Source organism: Leptonychotes weddellii, chromosome 5 (assembly GCF_054177405.1).
Source record: "Leptonychotes weddellii isolate Sample4059 chromosome 5, ASM5417740v2, whole genome shotgun sequence".
NCBI lineage: Eukaryota > Metazoa > Chordata > Mammalia > Carnivora > Phocidae > Leptonychotes > Leptonychotes weddellii.
The window spans coordinates 107138618-107153452 of record NC_138373.1 but is presented as its reverse complement, the minus strand read 5'-3'; the positions used below and the strand labels follow the sequence as shown (position 1 = coordinate 107153452).

Genomic DNA, 14835 nt, shown 5'->3' with positions numbered 1-14835 from the left:
TTTTTTTTTTTTTAAAGATTTTATTTATTTATTTGAGAGAGAGAGAATGAGACAGAGCACATGAGAGGGGGAGGGTCAGAGGGAGAAGCAGACTCCCTGCCGAGCAGGGAGCCCGATGCGGGACTCGATCCCGGGACTCCAGGATCATGACCTGAGCCGAAGGCAGTCGCTTAACCAACTGAGCCACCCAGGCGCCCCTTCATTTAACAACTTCTTAAAACCAAAGAGTTTGGCTTATACTTTTTTAGAATTTAGCAGAGTACTTAATATATAATAGGTAGTTAGTAAATATTTAAGTAATTATTGAATGCCTATTACATATTCCACAATGGTGAAGTAAACATATAGACCTTTATGCAAGGAGCTTAGAATCTTGAATTAAAGGTTCAAAGTATTATGTGGCTGATCCCAAACTAAACTATTTCCTTGGTATACATTTTATATTATTGTAAGAAAATTCATATATAAAAGTTTAGGGCAAAATATAATGTACTTTCATAATTGCCACAGTTCAGATATTCATCCTTAATATCCTCATCAAGATTCCTTTTCTAGTCCCAAGTACATCAGATAATGTTTATTAAAAAAATTTTTTTAAAGGTTTTATGTATTTATTGAGAGAGAGAGCATAAGCAGGGGAAGTGGCAGAGGGAGAAGGAGAAGCAGGCTCCCCGCTGAGCAGGGAGCCTGATGCGGGGCTCCATCCCAGGACCTCAGGATCGTGACCTGAGCCGAAGGCAGACACTTAACCGACTTAGATACCCAGGCACCCCTTAAAAATTTTTTTAAGTATAATTTCTTTTTTTATTCTTTTGAACGAACTATTACGAGGACTATTCCATGCAGATATAGCACACTACTGAAATCCAAATCTCATCTTGTTCTCAGGTTTTCTCCCCTATTGGGTATTATAGATTGTATAATTAAATAGATGATTAAGATTCTGTATTCAAAATTTTGTTGTGTACATTTTAAAATTTTTATATAAGGCAAAGAATACCTATACTTAAGGCGCTATGACTATAAACTTCTGATTGTCTCCAGATAGAATGGCCCTAACTTCACATTTTTAATGTTTGCTGTGTTGGTAAAACTATTTGTTACTGAAGCCACAATTTCTAAAGAAAAGAATATTGTATGGGACTTAACAAAGAGCAATAGATTTTGTTGGTCTAATACTAGAAAGGCTGACTACTAAAGTAGATATGTACATGTGGTTTGGATATTTTCAAGCAGCACTGCCTTAATACACTAGCCACATATGGCTATTAAACACTTGAAATGTGGCTAGTATAAACAAGGAACTGATTTTTTTTATTTAATTTTAATTAATTTAAATTTTAAAACTGATACGGGTGCCTGGCTGGCTCAGTCGGTGGAACATGCAACTCTTGACCTCAGGGTTGTGAGTTCAAGTCCCATGTTGGGTATAGAGATTACTTAAAAATAAAATCTTAAGGGGTGTCTCTCTAAAATAAATAAATAAATCTCTTTTAAAACATTAAAAAAATTTTTTTAAATAGGGGCACCTGGGTGACCCAGTCATTAAGCGTCTGCCTTCGGCTCAGGTCATGATCCCAGGGTCTTGGGATCGAGCCCCGCATCAGGCTCCCTGCTCAGCGGGAAGCCTGCTTCTCCCTCTCCCACTCCCCCTGCTTGTGTTCCCTCTTGCTGTGTCTCTCTCTGTCAAATAAATAAATAAAATCTTTAAAGAAAAAAAAAGATTTGTTTTTTAAAAAAAATTTTTTTAATTTTAAAACTGATATTTGATTCAATTATTGGAGAACTTCAAATATGTTTGGGAAATTTGGGTATATGAGCCTACCTTTACACTGTCTATTTTATAATTCAAATCTAAATATAGATCAAGTATTTCTCATGATAATGTTATCATCTAAATCACCATTAGGACACTAGTACTGGCTATCTCCAAAAGGTGCAAATACTAGGAGCCATCCTTGAGAGTTGGAAATGTATTTTAAGTACAAAATGTTAGATTTTAAAGACTTAGTATGAAAGAGAATGTAAAATATTTCAATTTTTATTATGTGTTAATGATAATATTTTAGATGTACTGGATTAAATACTAAAATTAATTTTACCTTTTTAATGTGGCTATTTATTTATTTTAAGATTTTATTTATTTATTTGACGGAGAGAAAGAGAGAGAGCACAAGCAGGGGGAGCGGCAGGCAGAGGCAGAGGGAGAAGCAGGCTTCCTGCTGAACAGGAAACCCGATGTGGGGCTCAATCCCAGGACGCTGGGATCACGACCTGAGTGGAAGGCAGATGTTTAACCGACTGAGCCATGCAGGTGCCCTGCTACTAGAGTATTTAAACCACACATTTCTCATTATATTGGACAGCACTGTTCTAGATAATTCTTTTTCTTGTTGGTGGTATTCTAGAGAATTCTTTAAAGAAACTTAAAATTATACTGTCATGTTATTTTTGCTTCCAAAATGCTAATTCTAATGCATGGCCTTCATAATTTAGATTATAAGAAGACCAGTCTAGCTCCTTATATAAAAGTTTTTGAACAGTTTCTTGAAAACCTGGATAAATCCCGAAAAGGAGAACTTCTCAAGAAGAGTGGTAAGACTCTATACCTTTCCCTTTTAGCTATTTAGATCTTAGTGTGGGAAGTTTAAAGCATCTAGCAAGTGAGTAATTTTAGAGCTCTAGCCTTTGCCCTACTAAAACAACTATTGATTTAGCTTACTATCCTTAGTATTTTAAAAATTGAGCTCCCTTAATTCAATTCAACAGATACTCATTAAACACCTTCTGTGTATCAGGTACCGTGAGGGAAACAAAGATTAATTATACAAAGATGAATTCGACACCATGCCCCCCTGCCCTTAGGAAGTACTAACTGATACAAAACAAAGAAGTATAAAATGCTAAGAAAGAGAGTTCATCTGATTGAGAGAACCTAAGAAGATTTCTTATGAAAAGAGTGGTATTTGAACTCTTTACAATGAGCTGCTATACAGATTCTAATTCCCAGTGTCAATATACCATATCTTGAGGTATGCGTAGGATTTCCACAAGCAGAGATTTGATAGGGTACAGGAATGGAAAAAGGGGACAGATTGTTCATTCTTGAAGGAACGGCAAAGGCATTAGACAGGAAAGCATCAGGTCACTCTGGAGGTCATCAAGTAATACAGTTTATCTGGAAAAAGATGTGTCAGGAAGTGATGGGATAGAAATCTGAAGCAGACTGAAGCCAGAGTATAAATGGCCTTGAATTCTAGTCTTGAGAGTTGGGCTTAATTCAGTAGGGACAGGGAATCTATTAAAGGTTTTTGAGGAAGAGAGTACCATGATTTATAGTTTTATCTAGCAAAATAAAACTAGCAACAATGTATCTGGGGAGAGGTAGGAGATAAAATAGAGCCCAAGAGGCCAGTTGGGCTATTACCATTAGGACACTAGTACTGGATATCTCCAAAAGGTGCAAATACTAGAACCATCCTTGAGAGTTCGTAATGATTTGGAAGTGGAGAGATGAAAGAGGAAAATTAAAAGTGTCACAGAAGCCAAGGGAAAGGAAACTTTCAAGGAGATTATCAAGTGTCAAATGCAGTAGAGAACTGATAAAATCCTGTTGGATATTGGAACTAAAGGGAGATACTAAGAGGACAACAGTGTCAAAGGAAAAGTTCTTTGAATAGGAGAGACCCGAACCTATGTGTAAACCAAAATGAAAGAAATCAGCAGTTAATATTATTCAGGAGATTGATGGATACCATAGAAAACTGTAGTAGTGTTACAGAAATAAACTTCCTTTCCACTTTATTTTTTAATAATATGCATGATGGTTAAAGAGTAGTGCCCAGGATAATGCTGAACTCATAGTAGACACTCAGATATGTGCTTATTGAATGAACAATGATGACTCTGAACTTGGAAAGCCTCAATGAACCTGCCATTCCAACTGGCTATATTAAGTCCTTTGTATTCTTGTTCTGTAGTAGCTCAGCCTATAATGCGGGCTTCAGCAAATGTGAAAGCAAATCTTTATGCATGATGTGAATTTAATAGAAGCATTAAGCAAATCAGAATGTGAAAATAAATGGGATTTGTCTTGTTTTCCTTTACTATCCCTTTGATAAGAATCTGTTCTATTCCAGATTTACAGAAAGACTTTTGAAGATAACAACTCTCCTCAAACCAATGTAGATGTCTTCTAGCTTCAAGAATCAAATACTTCAGGTGCCTGGGTGGCTCAATCGGTTGGGTGTCTGCCTTCCACTTGGGTCATGATCCCAGGGTCCTGAGATCAAGTCCCATAGCAGGCTCCCTGCTCAGCAGGGAGTCGGCTTCTCCCTCTCCCTCTGCCCCTCCCCCCTGCTCATGCTCTCTCTCTCTCTCAATAAATAAATAAATAAAAATTCTTAAAAAAAATCAAATACCTCAAGAGCCATTTAATAAATATTATAGAACCATAATGTGTCTTAATGCTCAAAGCAAAATTTCCTTTTCTTGAAAAATTATGTTGAAAAGATTCCTGAGGCCACCAAAAGAGTGTCCAGGTTTCTGGAAGGAGCAATAATGGGAGGAACAAGTGAATTGTAGATACATATTGTAAAAGTTAATATTATACTAAGATTTTTGATATACCTTTTACCAGTTGCCATATGTATTTTTATATACTTCTACCAGTTGCCATATGTAGAGGCAAGTGAGCAGTAATATGCCCAAGACTTTAATCTCAGCTCACTAGATATAGCCTCCTTATTTCTGGACTGAATATTGTAGGTGCATGAGAGCTTTATCCTTAAGTCTTAGACAATTATACCTGGAGTATGTATTCTGTCACTTCTAATTTTGCTTACTGATATTTTTATTGGTCAGGCCACACCCCACTGCCTATCTCTTAAAAATCATTTTAAACTGGGCATCTAAACATACCAAAGCTTCAGTTCAAAAGATATGAGTTACTAGATTACAATAGGGATTGGTAAAGTGTTTTTTGCAACTGTTGCATTTATAGCTCCTGGCTTCTTTCCTCAGAAAAAAATTGGATTAGTCTGCACCATAAAGAAACAACTTAGAATAACAAATTTCACCAAAATTTGTTGTCAAAACACTTCCCTTTCTACATATCCAGATACTTAATTTTAAAGGTTTTGTTTCTTCCATAGTTGTTTTTTTTTTTTTTTTCTTCTGAAAGTGTCAGATTTCTTTTGCCTAGTTTTACAACCAGTCTAAACAAAATAGTCATTCTGGATTACAGTCCATCTTCAGAGAAACACTGAGAAGTCAAGCTATCAGGCTGGTGCTTTCTATGATTTATGAAAATTTTCCTTCCTTTGCATTTCCTTTAACATTGCTTTCTCTATAGCCACAGAGTTTGTTTTTTTAATCTTTTGGTATATATATATATATAAAAAACACTTCACAATGCAGTCAACACACTGCAATGCCTTGCATTTCCTTCTCTTTTCTAATTTTTTAAGAAAAAACATTAAAGACCATTGTGCAAAACTCCTCATTTGAGCCTCTATTTACTGTGTATTGTTCAGTTTTTAGGTTAGGAAAACAGTGGGCCAGTTAAAATTCCTGAATACAAAATTACTAAAGACTCAGTCCATCTTAAGAACTCAGAACGAGAGTATAAAGACTGGTATTATGCTTTCAACAAGAGATGTTTCAAGATTCCAGTAATGTCTACCATTAAAGTATCTTAATGCTTTATTATTAAAGCTCTTGGATAAAGCTGAACATATTGTACTCATGTAAAAGAAATGTTTTTGCACTGTGTGCTAACTGGAGTTTAAATAAAAATTTAAAGAATTAAAAAAATATTTAAGTTTGTTTTTTTTTTTCCAAAATAAATGTTTGGTTCTTGAAGGTAGCAGAAACATGCTAAAAAACTATTGACTTCCGGGCGCCTGGGTGGCTCAGTTGGTTGGGCGACTGCCTTCGGCTCAGGTCATGGTCCTGGAGTCCCGGGATCGAGTCCCGCATCGGGCTCCCTGCTCGGCGGGGAGTCTGCTTCTCCCTCTGACCCTCCTCCCTCTCATGCTCTCTGTATCTCATTCTCTCTGTCTCAAATAAATAAATAAAATCTTTAAAAAAAAAAAAAAAAACTATTGACTTCCCTATTCTCTGATTTTACCAACTCATCCATATATGAGAATTGTAGAAACAAAGGGCACAGAACTGACTTCCATCTCTAAATTTGCCCAATTTATAAAGAAATCCAAAGAAAGAAAATACATCCTTCCTTAGTCATTAACAACAGAGAGAAGAGTCAGTGGCTTGATGGAAAAGAAAGTGAAATGGTCAAAATAGCTTTACTTGTCTAAGAAGATGATTGGCTATTGCTGGCCCTTTCTTCTTAAGGTAAATGGACTGTGCTGACAAATCTTCCAGATCACATATTTACTTAGAAAAAATAGTAAGCACTTTTTAAGTAATGTACATATAGTACCTAATTTTCCTAACAATCCTATGAAGTAGCTACTATATCTCCAGTTTTTAGATGAGGAAACTGAGGCACAAACAGGTTAATTAAATTGCCCAAGGTCACTATGAGGTGACTAAGCTGTAATTCAGACGGAGTACAGCTACAGAGTCCATATTCTTCATATATATATATATTTAAGTTTATTTATTTCAGTAATCTCTATACCCAGCATGGGGCTTGAACTCATGAACCTGAGATCAAGAGGTGTATGGTCTTCCAACTGAGCCAGCCAGGCGCCCCTACAGAGTTCATTCCACAATATTGCCACCCCTATCTGAAAAAATTTTCAGAATTTCTCATTGCTGGTAAACTCCACTATTTCATTTAATCCTAATTTATTAATCCTCACTTCACAAGTAGTTTTCAGAGCATAACGTCACTGCCTCCCTTAAAAGGCAGCCACAATTGTCGTAAATCCTTTAGCTCAAATAGTGCTAGCTGACTTAGGTAATGTATTTGTTGAGTCCTTTTATAGGGCTGAGAGAGGGCATGGGGATCAGGACCCATGGCTTTTCATTAACAAAACACTGAATTTACATTCTACTTTCAGGAATCTTAACTGTGTAAAGCATGAGTTCTTAACGTGGGGGCTGGGACTACTAGAATGTATGAGTTTCAGGATATCTATCTGCCCAAAACAGCAGGCAAAAAGAATTGTATATGTGCCTATGTTCTTTTTTCTGAGGAGTGTAATCTAATAGTTTCAACATCAGTCAAAAATGTGTATTCCAAAAATAAAATAATTGAGAGTTAACCTAAGTCACTGCTACCTTACAATGATGTGACTACAATCTGTGGCGTTCGATATTATTTCGTTTCTCCTATTTCCCTGCATTAGTTGAAAAGGGGAAATCAAAAAGTCACCCTAATACCGCTGTGGCTACTTTACTGACCAGAGGGCAGAGGTTGCTTCTCTCATTACAATTTCCCTTCGGGTATCAAAAATGCCTTGGCTTAGGGGCCTGGGTGGCTCAGTCGTTAAGCGTCTGCCTTCGGCTCAGGTCAGGATCTCAGGGTCCTGGGATCGAGCCCCGCATCGGGCTCCCTGCGCAGCTGGAAGCCGGCCTCTCCCTCTCCCACTCCCCCTGCTTGTGTTCCTTCTCTCGCTTTGTCTCTGCCAAATAAATAAAATCTTTAAAAAAAGAAATGCCTCGACTTAGGGGACGGGAAAGCGTCGGCTATCTAGGGAGCGAGCTGAGGTTCCTGCCAGGCCAGCGCGTCCTGTTCTGAATTCTTACCCTTATTTAGACCTCGTCACCAACCCCATCTGGGAACAGTAGGACGGGTCACTTGTTAAAGGAAGTGACTGCCGGCAGCTCCTGACCCGGAATCGGATCCTGGTCCCGCCCCCTCCGCCAGGCTTCTTTCTGCAACAGGCGTGGGTCACGCTCTCGCTCGCTCTCTTTCTGCCGCCATCTTGGTTCCGCGTTCCCCTCACAGTAAGTCTTGTCTTCGCCGCCACTCTCTATCCGCAGACATCCGCCTTTCTTGCGGACCAAGCCGCCCCAGAGACTGAGAGCTAAGGGAAGTTGGAGGCTTTATGGGGCTACCGGGTTCCCACTCGGCCCTGAGAAGGGTGGCCTTGGGGCCTCCGGACAAAATGGGGTCTGCGGTGGATATCCTGGCAAAAGCGGGGCAGAAGGGCCGCGTGCGGGGCCTGGAGGCCAGGGCTGGGGAGATAGAGCCGTTGCGGTGCGGGGGGCGGAAGCGGAGTGCGTCTACTGTTGGGAACGGCTTCACGAGAACCCAAAGGAGGTTAAGGGGGTCACAGCCTTGGAACAGCCCCCCCACACCCACACACATACACGCTGTTCTTAATTGTGACAAGCGAGTGTTGGGACTTAAGGCACCGTCTCCCCTCTCCTGGTTCCCGAAAGTCGGCAAACGGGAGACCTGGTGGTCCCAGCCCAGGCGGCGTCTGTGTAGGAGAGGAGGTGGTGGGGAGGTGGTGCAAGGTAGCGTCTGAAGTCGCCGGTGGTCGGGAGCCAGACCGGAATCCTCTCCCTCGGGTTGAGAACGCAGTGGTGATTGTTGCCTTTGTGGGATTTGGAGTGTAGAGTAAAAGGAACCCCTGGGCACTAGAAGTCTGTTCCACTGCGGAGTAAAGAGGTAGAAGGTGATTCGCTTGATCAGAGATCTGAGGGTCACGTCTTATTTCTTACCTATTCCCAGCTGCTTTGGGGAGGATTGTCCCGAGACACCCTCACGATTTTTTTTTTTTTTTTACCAGCAGAGTTTTTAAGAATATTTGACTCTGGGTTGGGCAGCAGAACGGATCCCAGTCAATTCAGGCCTCCTTTTTATTCCCTTCAGAAATGCCTGGTGAAGCCACAGAAACCGTCCCTGCTACAGAGCAGGAGTTGCCACAGCCCCAGGCTGAGACAGGTAGGTTCCCCTAGCGCCCTTACTGTTCATTAAAATTGTAAGACTGACCCTAAGACCATTTGGTGGGTTAAAATGGCAAAGGGGATACACTCCGGTTTTTCAGAGTTAACTCATTATAAAGATGGCTGTAGCTTTACCAGGGAGGAGAATCCGTGATATTAACTGCCGTCCTGGAGGGACTTCATTAGAGGATGGAATATAAACAGTATATTTAAGATCCAGGAGCATAAAAAGCTCCCGGCCTGCTTTGTAGGCTATGGCAACTGCCTCACAGGGCATTCTGTGGAGCCCTCACCTCACACACAAAAGCTGAGCAGGGAAGGGGGTTGGTGATTCTTACCTATTGGAACTGGATGACACACTTGCAGGCCAAGGAGACCTGAGCTTTTGTGAAGTTCCAGCCAGCAAGTTGCATCAAGGTTTTAGATGGCAGAGCTTGGCATTGTGCCTTCATCACATGTCTGGATGAGATGTGTGCTGGTGGTAAATGTGTCCTACTGGGCCCCAGGGCCCTCCTAGGTTGGTTAACTTATTTTATGGGTTGGTGCTAAGATGTTTCTAGTGTGCTGGAATAGTGCCTGCATCAACAGCTTGCCTGGAACCCAAGATTGAAATAAAGCTTTCCTTTGACTGTTCTTCAGCTTTGAAATTGATGGATATAAACATAGTGTAAAGGCAAGTTTTGAATTCTGGTTAAAATACTTCTCTAGAAAACTTGAGAGGGGGTAGTGAAAAAAATATTTAATGATGCTCTTCTTGCTGCATCAGTCGTGCTGAAATAAATGAAGGGAATCTTCAGACTAACTTCCATCATCACTTTTTCTTATTATAAATTATTTTTTTTAACTCCACCTGTCACTTAAGGGCAATTCTTTTCCCCTTCTGGAATTAAAATAGAGTTGTTTATAGTTGAAAGCATTGAGGTTCTCTCTCCCCACCTGTCTGATTTTAGCAGCTGAAGGGATTAATACAGCTGCTAGAAAAGAAAAAGGAGGGGGCCTCTAAGCTAGTGAACAAGCTATATGAAATCCTTGAAGTACAAGGGACTTAATGGAAGGAAAAATAAAGGACTGGTCTCTAAAGATCCAGTGCTAACCAAAATCTTACTGAACAATTTGATTTTACAAATGTGGAGACTGAAATAAAGATGAATTTAGAATAATCTGGTTTCAAGCCTCATGCCATTTGCTTCTGAAGTCATCCTGGAGTGCTGTTAAGCTTATTTCTGAATAGTTTGAGCTTGCACAATAGGTTTAGTAATACTAAGGGAGTGCCAGTGGTAAAACTCTGAATTTTTTCTATAACTGTAACTAAGTAATTATTATAACGAATGCAGAAACTAGCCCAAGGAATTGGTTATGGTGTCTAAAGCAAGTAAATTGGGCCTTATCCCATCTTGAAGTCCAGTCAGAGGAAAACATTCTAAATTTCAAATTCTGATTCATATGTTTGGAGGCATTTGCACTGTAGTCGTAAGACTTTGACCTACCAACTCTCCAGGAAAAACTGGTTGAGCCACCTGTCCTTTCTGTAGTAGGATACTGTAACAATTTTAGAATTACTGGTTGAATTGTGAATTTGTATCATTCAGAAAATCTTTTACTGAGCTTTACTCTAGTACTGAACATTGGTCTATTTTGGCAGAATGACATACTTATCCAGATTAAGGGGTGGAGAGCCAGTGTATTCTCCACTCCAGTTCCCTACTTCCAAAATAGAACCACAGTCTGGTTTAACAAGTTGGGCTACAGTTTCATAATACAACCCCTACCCTGTGACTAAGCTCTCGCCCTGGCAGTCTAATTCATCTTAAATTGATGTCTGAAGAGCTAACAATACCTAGGAAGGTGTGTAGGCATTATGAAGTACCACCCATTTGTGGTTGGTTTTTTGCTTGTTTGTTTTGGGTGAGTAGGTAAACTGAGGCATAGGGAGGCAAAGTGACTTAGTATTTAATACTTCACATAAAATTGTATGTCGACACCACCTTCCTAAAACTTTATTCTAAGAGTCAGATTTTTCTTGACCTAGTGAAAGCCTGAGCATATAAAGACGTGGTTTGTTTTGGTGGGGGTGGGGGGGAGTTCTTTTTTTCATTCAGTTCCGACTCCCCATAATTATCACCACTCACTGCCTTCCTTGTTCCAATTTTCAGTATCTGTTTCAGTTAGTTCATGATCCTTGACAGTAGAACAGCTATTCTGTTGGTATTCTATGGCCTGTAAGAAAGCCTTTGGGTTCATTCAAGGAGGGAAGGGAGGGCACATCTGGGAAAGGGTAGAAAGCATGCTGTTCCCAACCCACTCCTAGGCCTGTGCTCCCCATTTAGAGACTAATAGGCTGCTTAGACTGTTATCTCCACTTTAAAATAGTTTGCTTGTGGGGGGGGGGGTAGAACATGGGAAATGTGGGAGATGGGGAGAGGGATGTATTCTTACTCGACCACCGAAGTATGTTTGGGGAAGGTTGCTGTTGCCTGTCACCTTTGTCTAATCCTGTGTGGTGACTTTCATTCTCAGATTAAAAATTCCTTGTTTCCTGTGAGGCATGTTGTACCAAGTTGGGCTTCATAACTCACCTTTGTTTTTTTCCTTCCCTTTCCTTCTTTATCCCCTTTTTTGCTTTCCTCCTCCAGCTGTGCTTCCTGTGTCTTCAGCCTTGAGTGTCACTGCTGCCTTAGGGCAGCCTGAATCTACCCTTTCCCCTCCTTGCTCCCTGGCCCCCCAACAATGCCCTCTGGCAACCCCTAACCAGCCTTCCCCATTCCTTTCTCCCTCTAGTGTTGTCTCAACCCCTTTTGAAGCTCCTTTTCCCCAGTCATCCTCTGGAACAGCCCTGCCTTTGGGAGTTTCCCCTTCCCCCAGTGATACCCCAACTTTCCTACCAAACCTGATAGGGCCTCCCATCTCCCCAGCTGCCTTAGCTCTGGCCTCTCCCATGATAACTCCAACTGTGAAAGGTGCCCATTCCTCTTCAGCTCCCTTGGCTCTAGTGGCTTTGGCTCCGCACTCAGTTCAGAAGAGCTCTGCTTATCCACTTAACCCTCTTAGTTCACCTCCTTTGATTGCTGTGACTGAGTCAGGGTCAGTGACATCTCTGTCTGCTCCCATTGTTTCCTCAGAACCAAAGACCTCTCCTATCCAAGCTCCTGTGCAAGTAGGCCCTAACTCAAAAGGCATCCCCATCCCTCCAGGTATAGTCAGTGCTGTTCCTTCCCATCTTGGAACTCCCTTGGCCTCTGTTCAGTGTGGAGTAGCCTCATGTCCTCAAATGCCACCCATCACTCCCCCTCAGTTCAAAGACATCCCTGTTTGCTCACAAAACCCTGAAGGTGTCAGCCTAAAGGGACCCCTTAGTTCACCTGCTGCGTTATCTCTTTCCACCCAGTCTGTATCTATGGCTCCCAGCGTCCCTCCAGTTTTCCTCACTTCTCTAGGCTCTCATCTTGCACCTTTACATCAGAGTTCTCTTGGTTCTCCTATTCGGCCCTTAGGTCAGACAGGCCCTAATGTTCTGTCAAATCCTAAAGTAGATGCCGTTTCTGCAGATCATTCTCCCGTAGGGGCCCCTTACCCCTCTCAGATTCCTCCCCTTCCTTCCAGAAATGAGGTGGCTCCTGCTGCTGTGGCTGCTTTTCCAGTGGGGGCTCCAGCTACCCCTCTAGCTCTTTCTGTTGAGAAAGACCCCTCTGCCATCACTGGCGTAGCTTCCTTCAGCCCTTCTGGCTCATCAAATGTAGCTACCTCTTCTCCATTATCTCCCACAGCCTCTCTCATTCCGAAAGGCTCTCCTAATGCCACTCATCATCAGCCTTTGGTGGCCCAAATTCCTTCTCCTCCAGGGAGTCCAAGCTTGAAAGAAGCTCCTGTTTGTTCTGTTGGAACCATCCCATTTGTTATGACTAACCCCTCTACAGTTTCTGCGGCACCTACTACCTTTGAGGTAGCTACTTGTATGTCACCTCCAGTTTCTTCAGGCCCCTTAAGTAGTAAGGACTCAGCTTCCCATACTGCCTTGGTTATGGCTCCTGTGGCTCCCAGAGTGCTTTCTACTCCTCAAGTAACCCCTCTGGGAATACCAGTCCCTCCTCCTCTGTCAGCCTCTGAGAACCCCAAAAGTCTCCCTGCATCAGCATTGGTAAAGTTACCAACACAAAAAGATACCCAAATTGAACCTCCCTCTCCTACTGGAGCCCCTGTTTCCCCAGCACAGGCAGGACTCCCTACCAAGAAAGACTCTACTCTAATACCATTGGCCCTGGCAACCCCTAAAAATCCCCCCTCTCCCCAAAGTATATCATCATCTCTGGAGATAGCTCTTTCTCCTGAAGCCACTTTAGCAAAGAAAAGCCTTGTAGAGCCTCTCTCTGTAGTTACGCCAGCCAGTACTGCTCCCTCTCCTCTGGGTGTTAACTCCCCAGCTTCTATAATCAAGACAGATCCTTGTGCAAGTCCATACCCCACTAGTCAGCTTCTCAAAAGTTCTCTCACTACGCCAAACATAGCTACATTTCCTCTGGAACATGCTGCTACTGCAGGAGTGGCTCCTACAATTACCAAGGGTACCTCCACTCCTGCCACTACAGCCAGCCCTTTCCTAGGAGATGTCTCTTTAGCTCATAAAAGCCACCCAGATAAGAAGAGTAGTTCCACTCTTACTATTTTACCTTTGGTTCCTCCAGCCTCTGAAAGTTGCCCTGTGGCTCCAACTGTGACTTTATCCCCCCAGAATGCTTCTGCTTTTCCAGTTGCCATGGCACTAGCCCCTGATATTCCCAAGTCTGAGCCGTTTCCCTCTCTTCCTCCTCAAGGTGCAAAGAAAGCTCACAGTATTTCTCATACCTCTGCGTTGGCACCTGTAGCTTCCTCTCCTGAAGGGCACCCAACCAAGGACTCTGGTACTTCAGTTAATGCATCTTCTGAAGGAGCTTACTTAGCTGACTCTCCATCTCCTTTAGGGACTAGTGTGTCTCCTCAAACTAAAAGATGTCCAACCAAGAAGGGTTCAACTCCTTCTATGACTTTAACTCTTTCTCCTCTTTCAAAAAGTGTTCCTGCTATCCCTGATATTCCTGCTGGAAATCACTCATCCCCTATTTCTCCAATTGAAGCTTCCTTTCTTCCAGAGGCCAGTCTTTCTTTTCAAGTCCCTAAAGGGTCACTGGCCAAGAAGCATTCCCCCACTCCATCCCCCAAAGAGACCCCAGATACCCCATCGCCCAAAGAGGCCCTCACTCCCTTCACTCCAGCTGTGGTTCCTTCCTCCACCAAAGGAGGCCCAGCAATCTCATCCCCCAAAAAGTCGCAAGCAGCCCCAGCCCCCAGAAGAGCCCCAGCTACTCAGTCTCCCAAAGGGACCCCCACTGCCTCAGCTGTGGCTCCTCCCTCCCCCAAAGAATCCCAAGCAACTCAAGCCACCAAAAGAGCCCCAGCTACTCCATCTCCCAAAGGGGCCCCCACTGCCCCAGCTGTGGCTCCTCCCTCCCCCAAAGGGGGCCAAGCAACCCCATCCCCTAAAGAGACCTCTACTCCCCCAGCTATGACTCCTTCCTCCCCCAAAGAGGCCCCAGCTACCCAACCTCCCAGAGGGGGCCCCACCACCCAAGCTGTGCCTCCCCCCTCCCCCAAAGAGTTCCCAGCTACCCAGCCTCCCAAAAGAGCCCCAACTACTCCATCTCCCAAAGGGGCCCCCACTGCCCCAGCTGTGGCTCCTTCCTCCCCCAAAGGCGGCCCAGCAACCCTATCCCCTAAAGAGATCTCCACTCTCCCGGCTATGACTCCTTCCTCCCCCAAAGAGGCCCCAGCTACCCAACCTCCCAAAGGAGCCTCCACCCCCCAAGCTGTGCCTCCTCCCTCTCCCAAAGAGTCTCAAGCAGCTCCAGCCCCCAAAAGAGCCCCAGCTACTCCCTCTCCCAAAGGGGGCCCAGCAACCCCATCCCCTAAAGAGACCTCCACTCCCCCAGCTATGAC

General features: G+C 43.0%; 2 protein-coding genes and 1 long non-coding RNA gene across 3 annotated transcripts in view; 2 read left to right on the top strand and 1 right to left on the bottom strand.

Moving 5' to 3' along the window:
* Positions 1-4457, top strand: part of PRIM1 (DNA primase subunit 1) — a 22871-nt gene extending 18414 nt beyond the window's left edge. The window contains exons 12-13 of the mRNA XM_081821898.1: positions 2497-2595; positions 4140-4457. Coding sequence (XP_081678024.1) covers positions 2497-2595; positions 4140-4159 — 119 coding nt within the window. The 3' untranslated portion in view covers positions 4160-4457. The remainder of the gene's footprint in view (positions 1-2496; positions 2596-4139) is intronic.
* LOC145721810 (uncharacterized) overlaps positions 1-7849 on the bottom strand; it is a 16300-nt gene extending 8451 nt beyond the window's left edge. The window contains exon 1 of the long non-coding RNA XR_014145723.1: positions 7720-7849. This is a non-coding gene — a long non-coding RNA (uncharacterized LOC145721810). The remainder of the gene's footprint in view (positions 1-7719) is intronic.
* Positions 7816-14835, top strand: part of NACA (nascent polypeptide associated complex subunit alpha) — a 14226-nt gene continuing 7206 nt past the window's right edge. The window contains exons 1-2 of the mRNA XM_081821889.1: positions 7816-7920; positions 8795-8866. Of these exons, the coding sequence (XP_081678015.1) occupies positions 8797-8866 (70 nt within the window). The 5' untranslated portion in view covers positions 7816-7920; positions 8795-8796. The remainder of the gene's footprint in view (positions 7921-8794; positions 8867-14835) is intronic.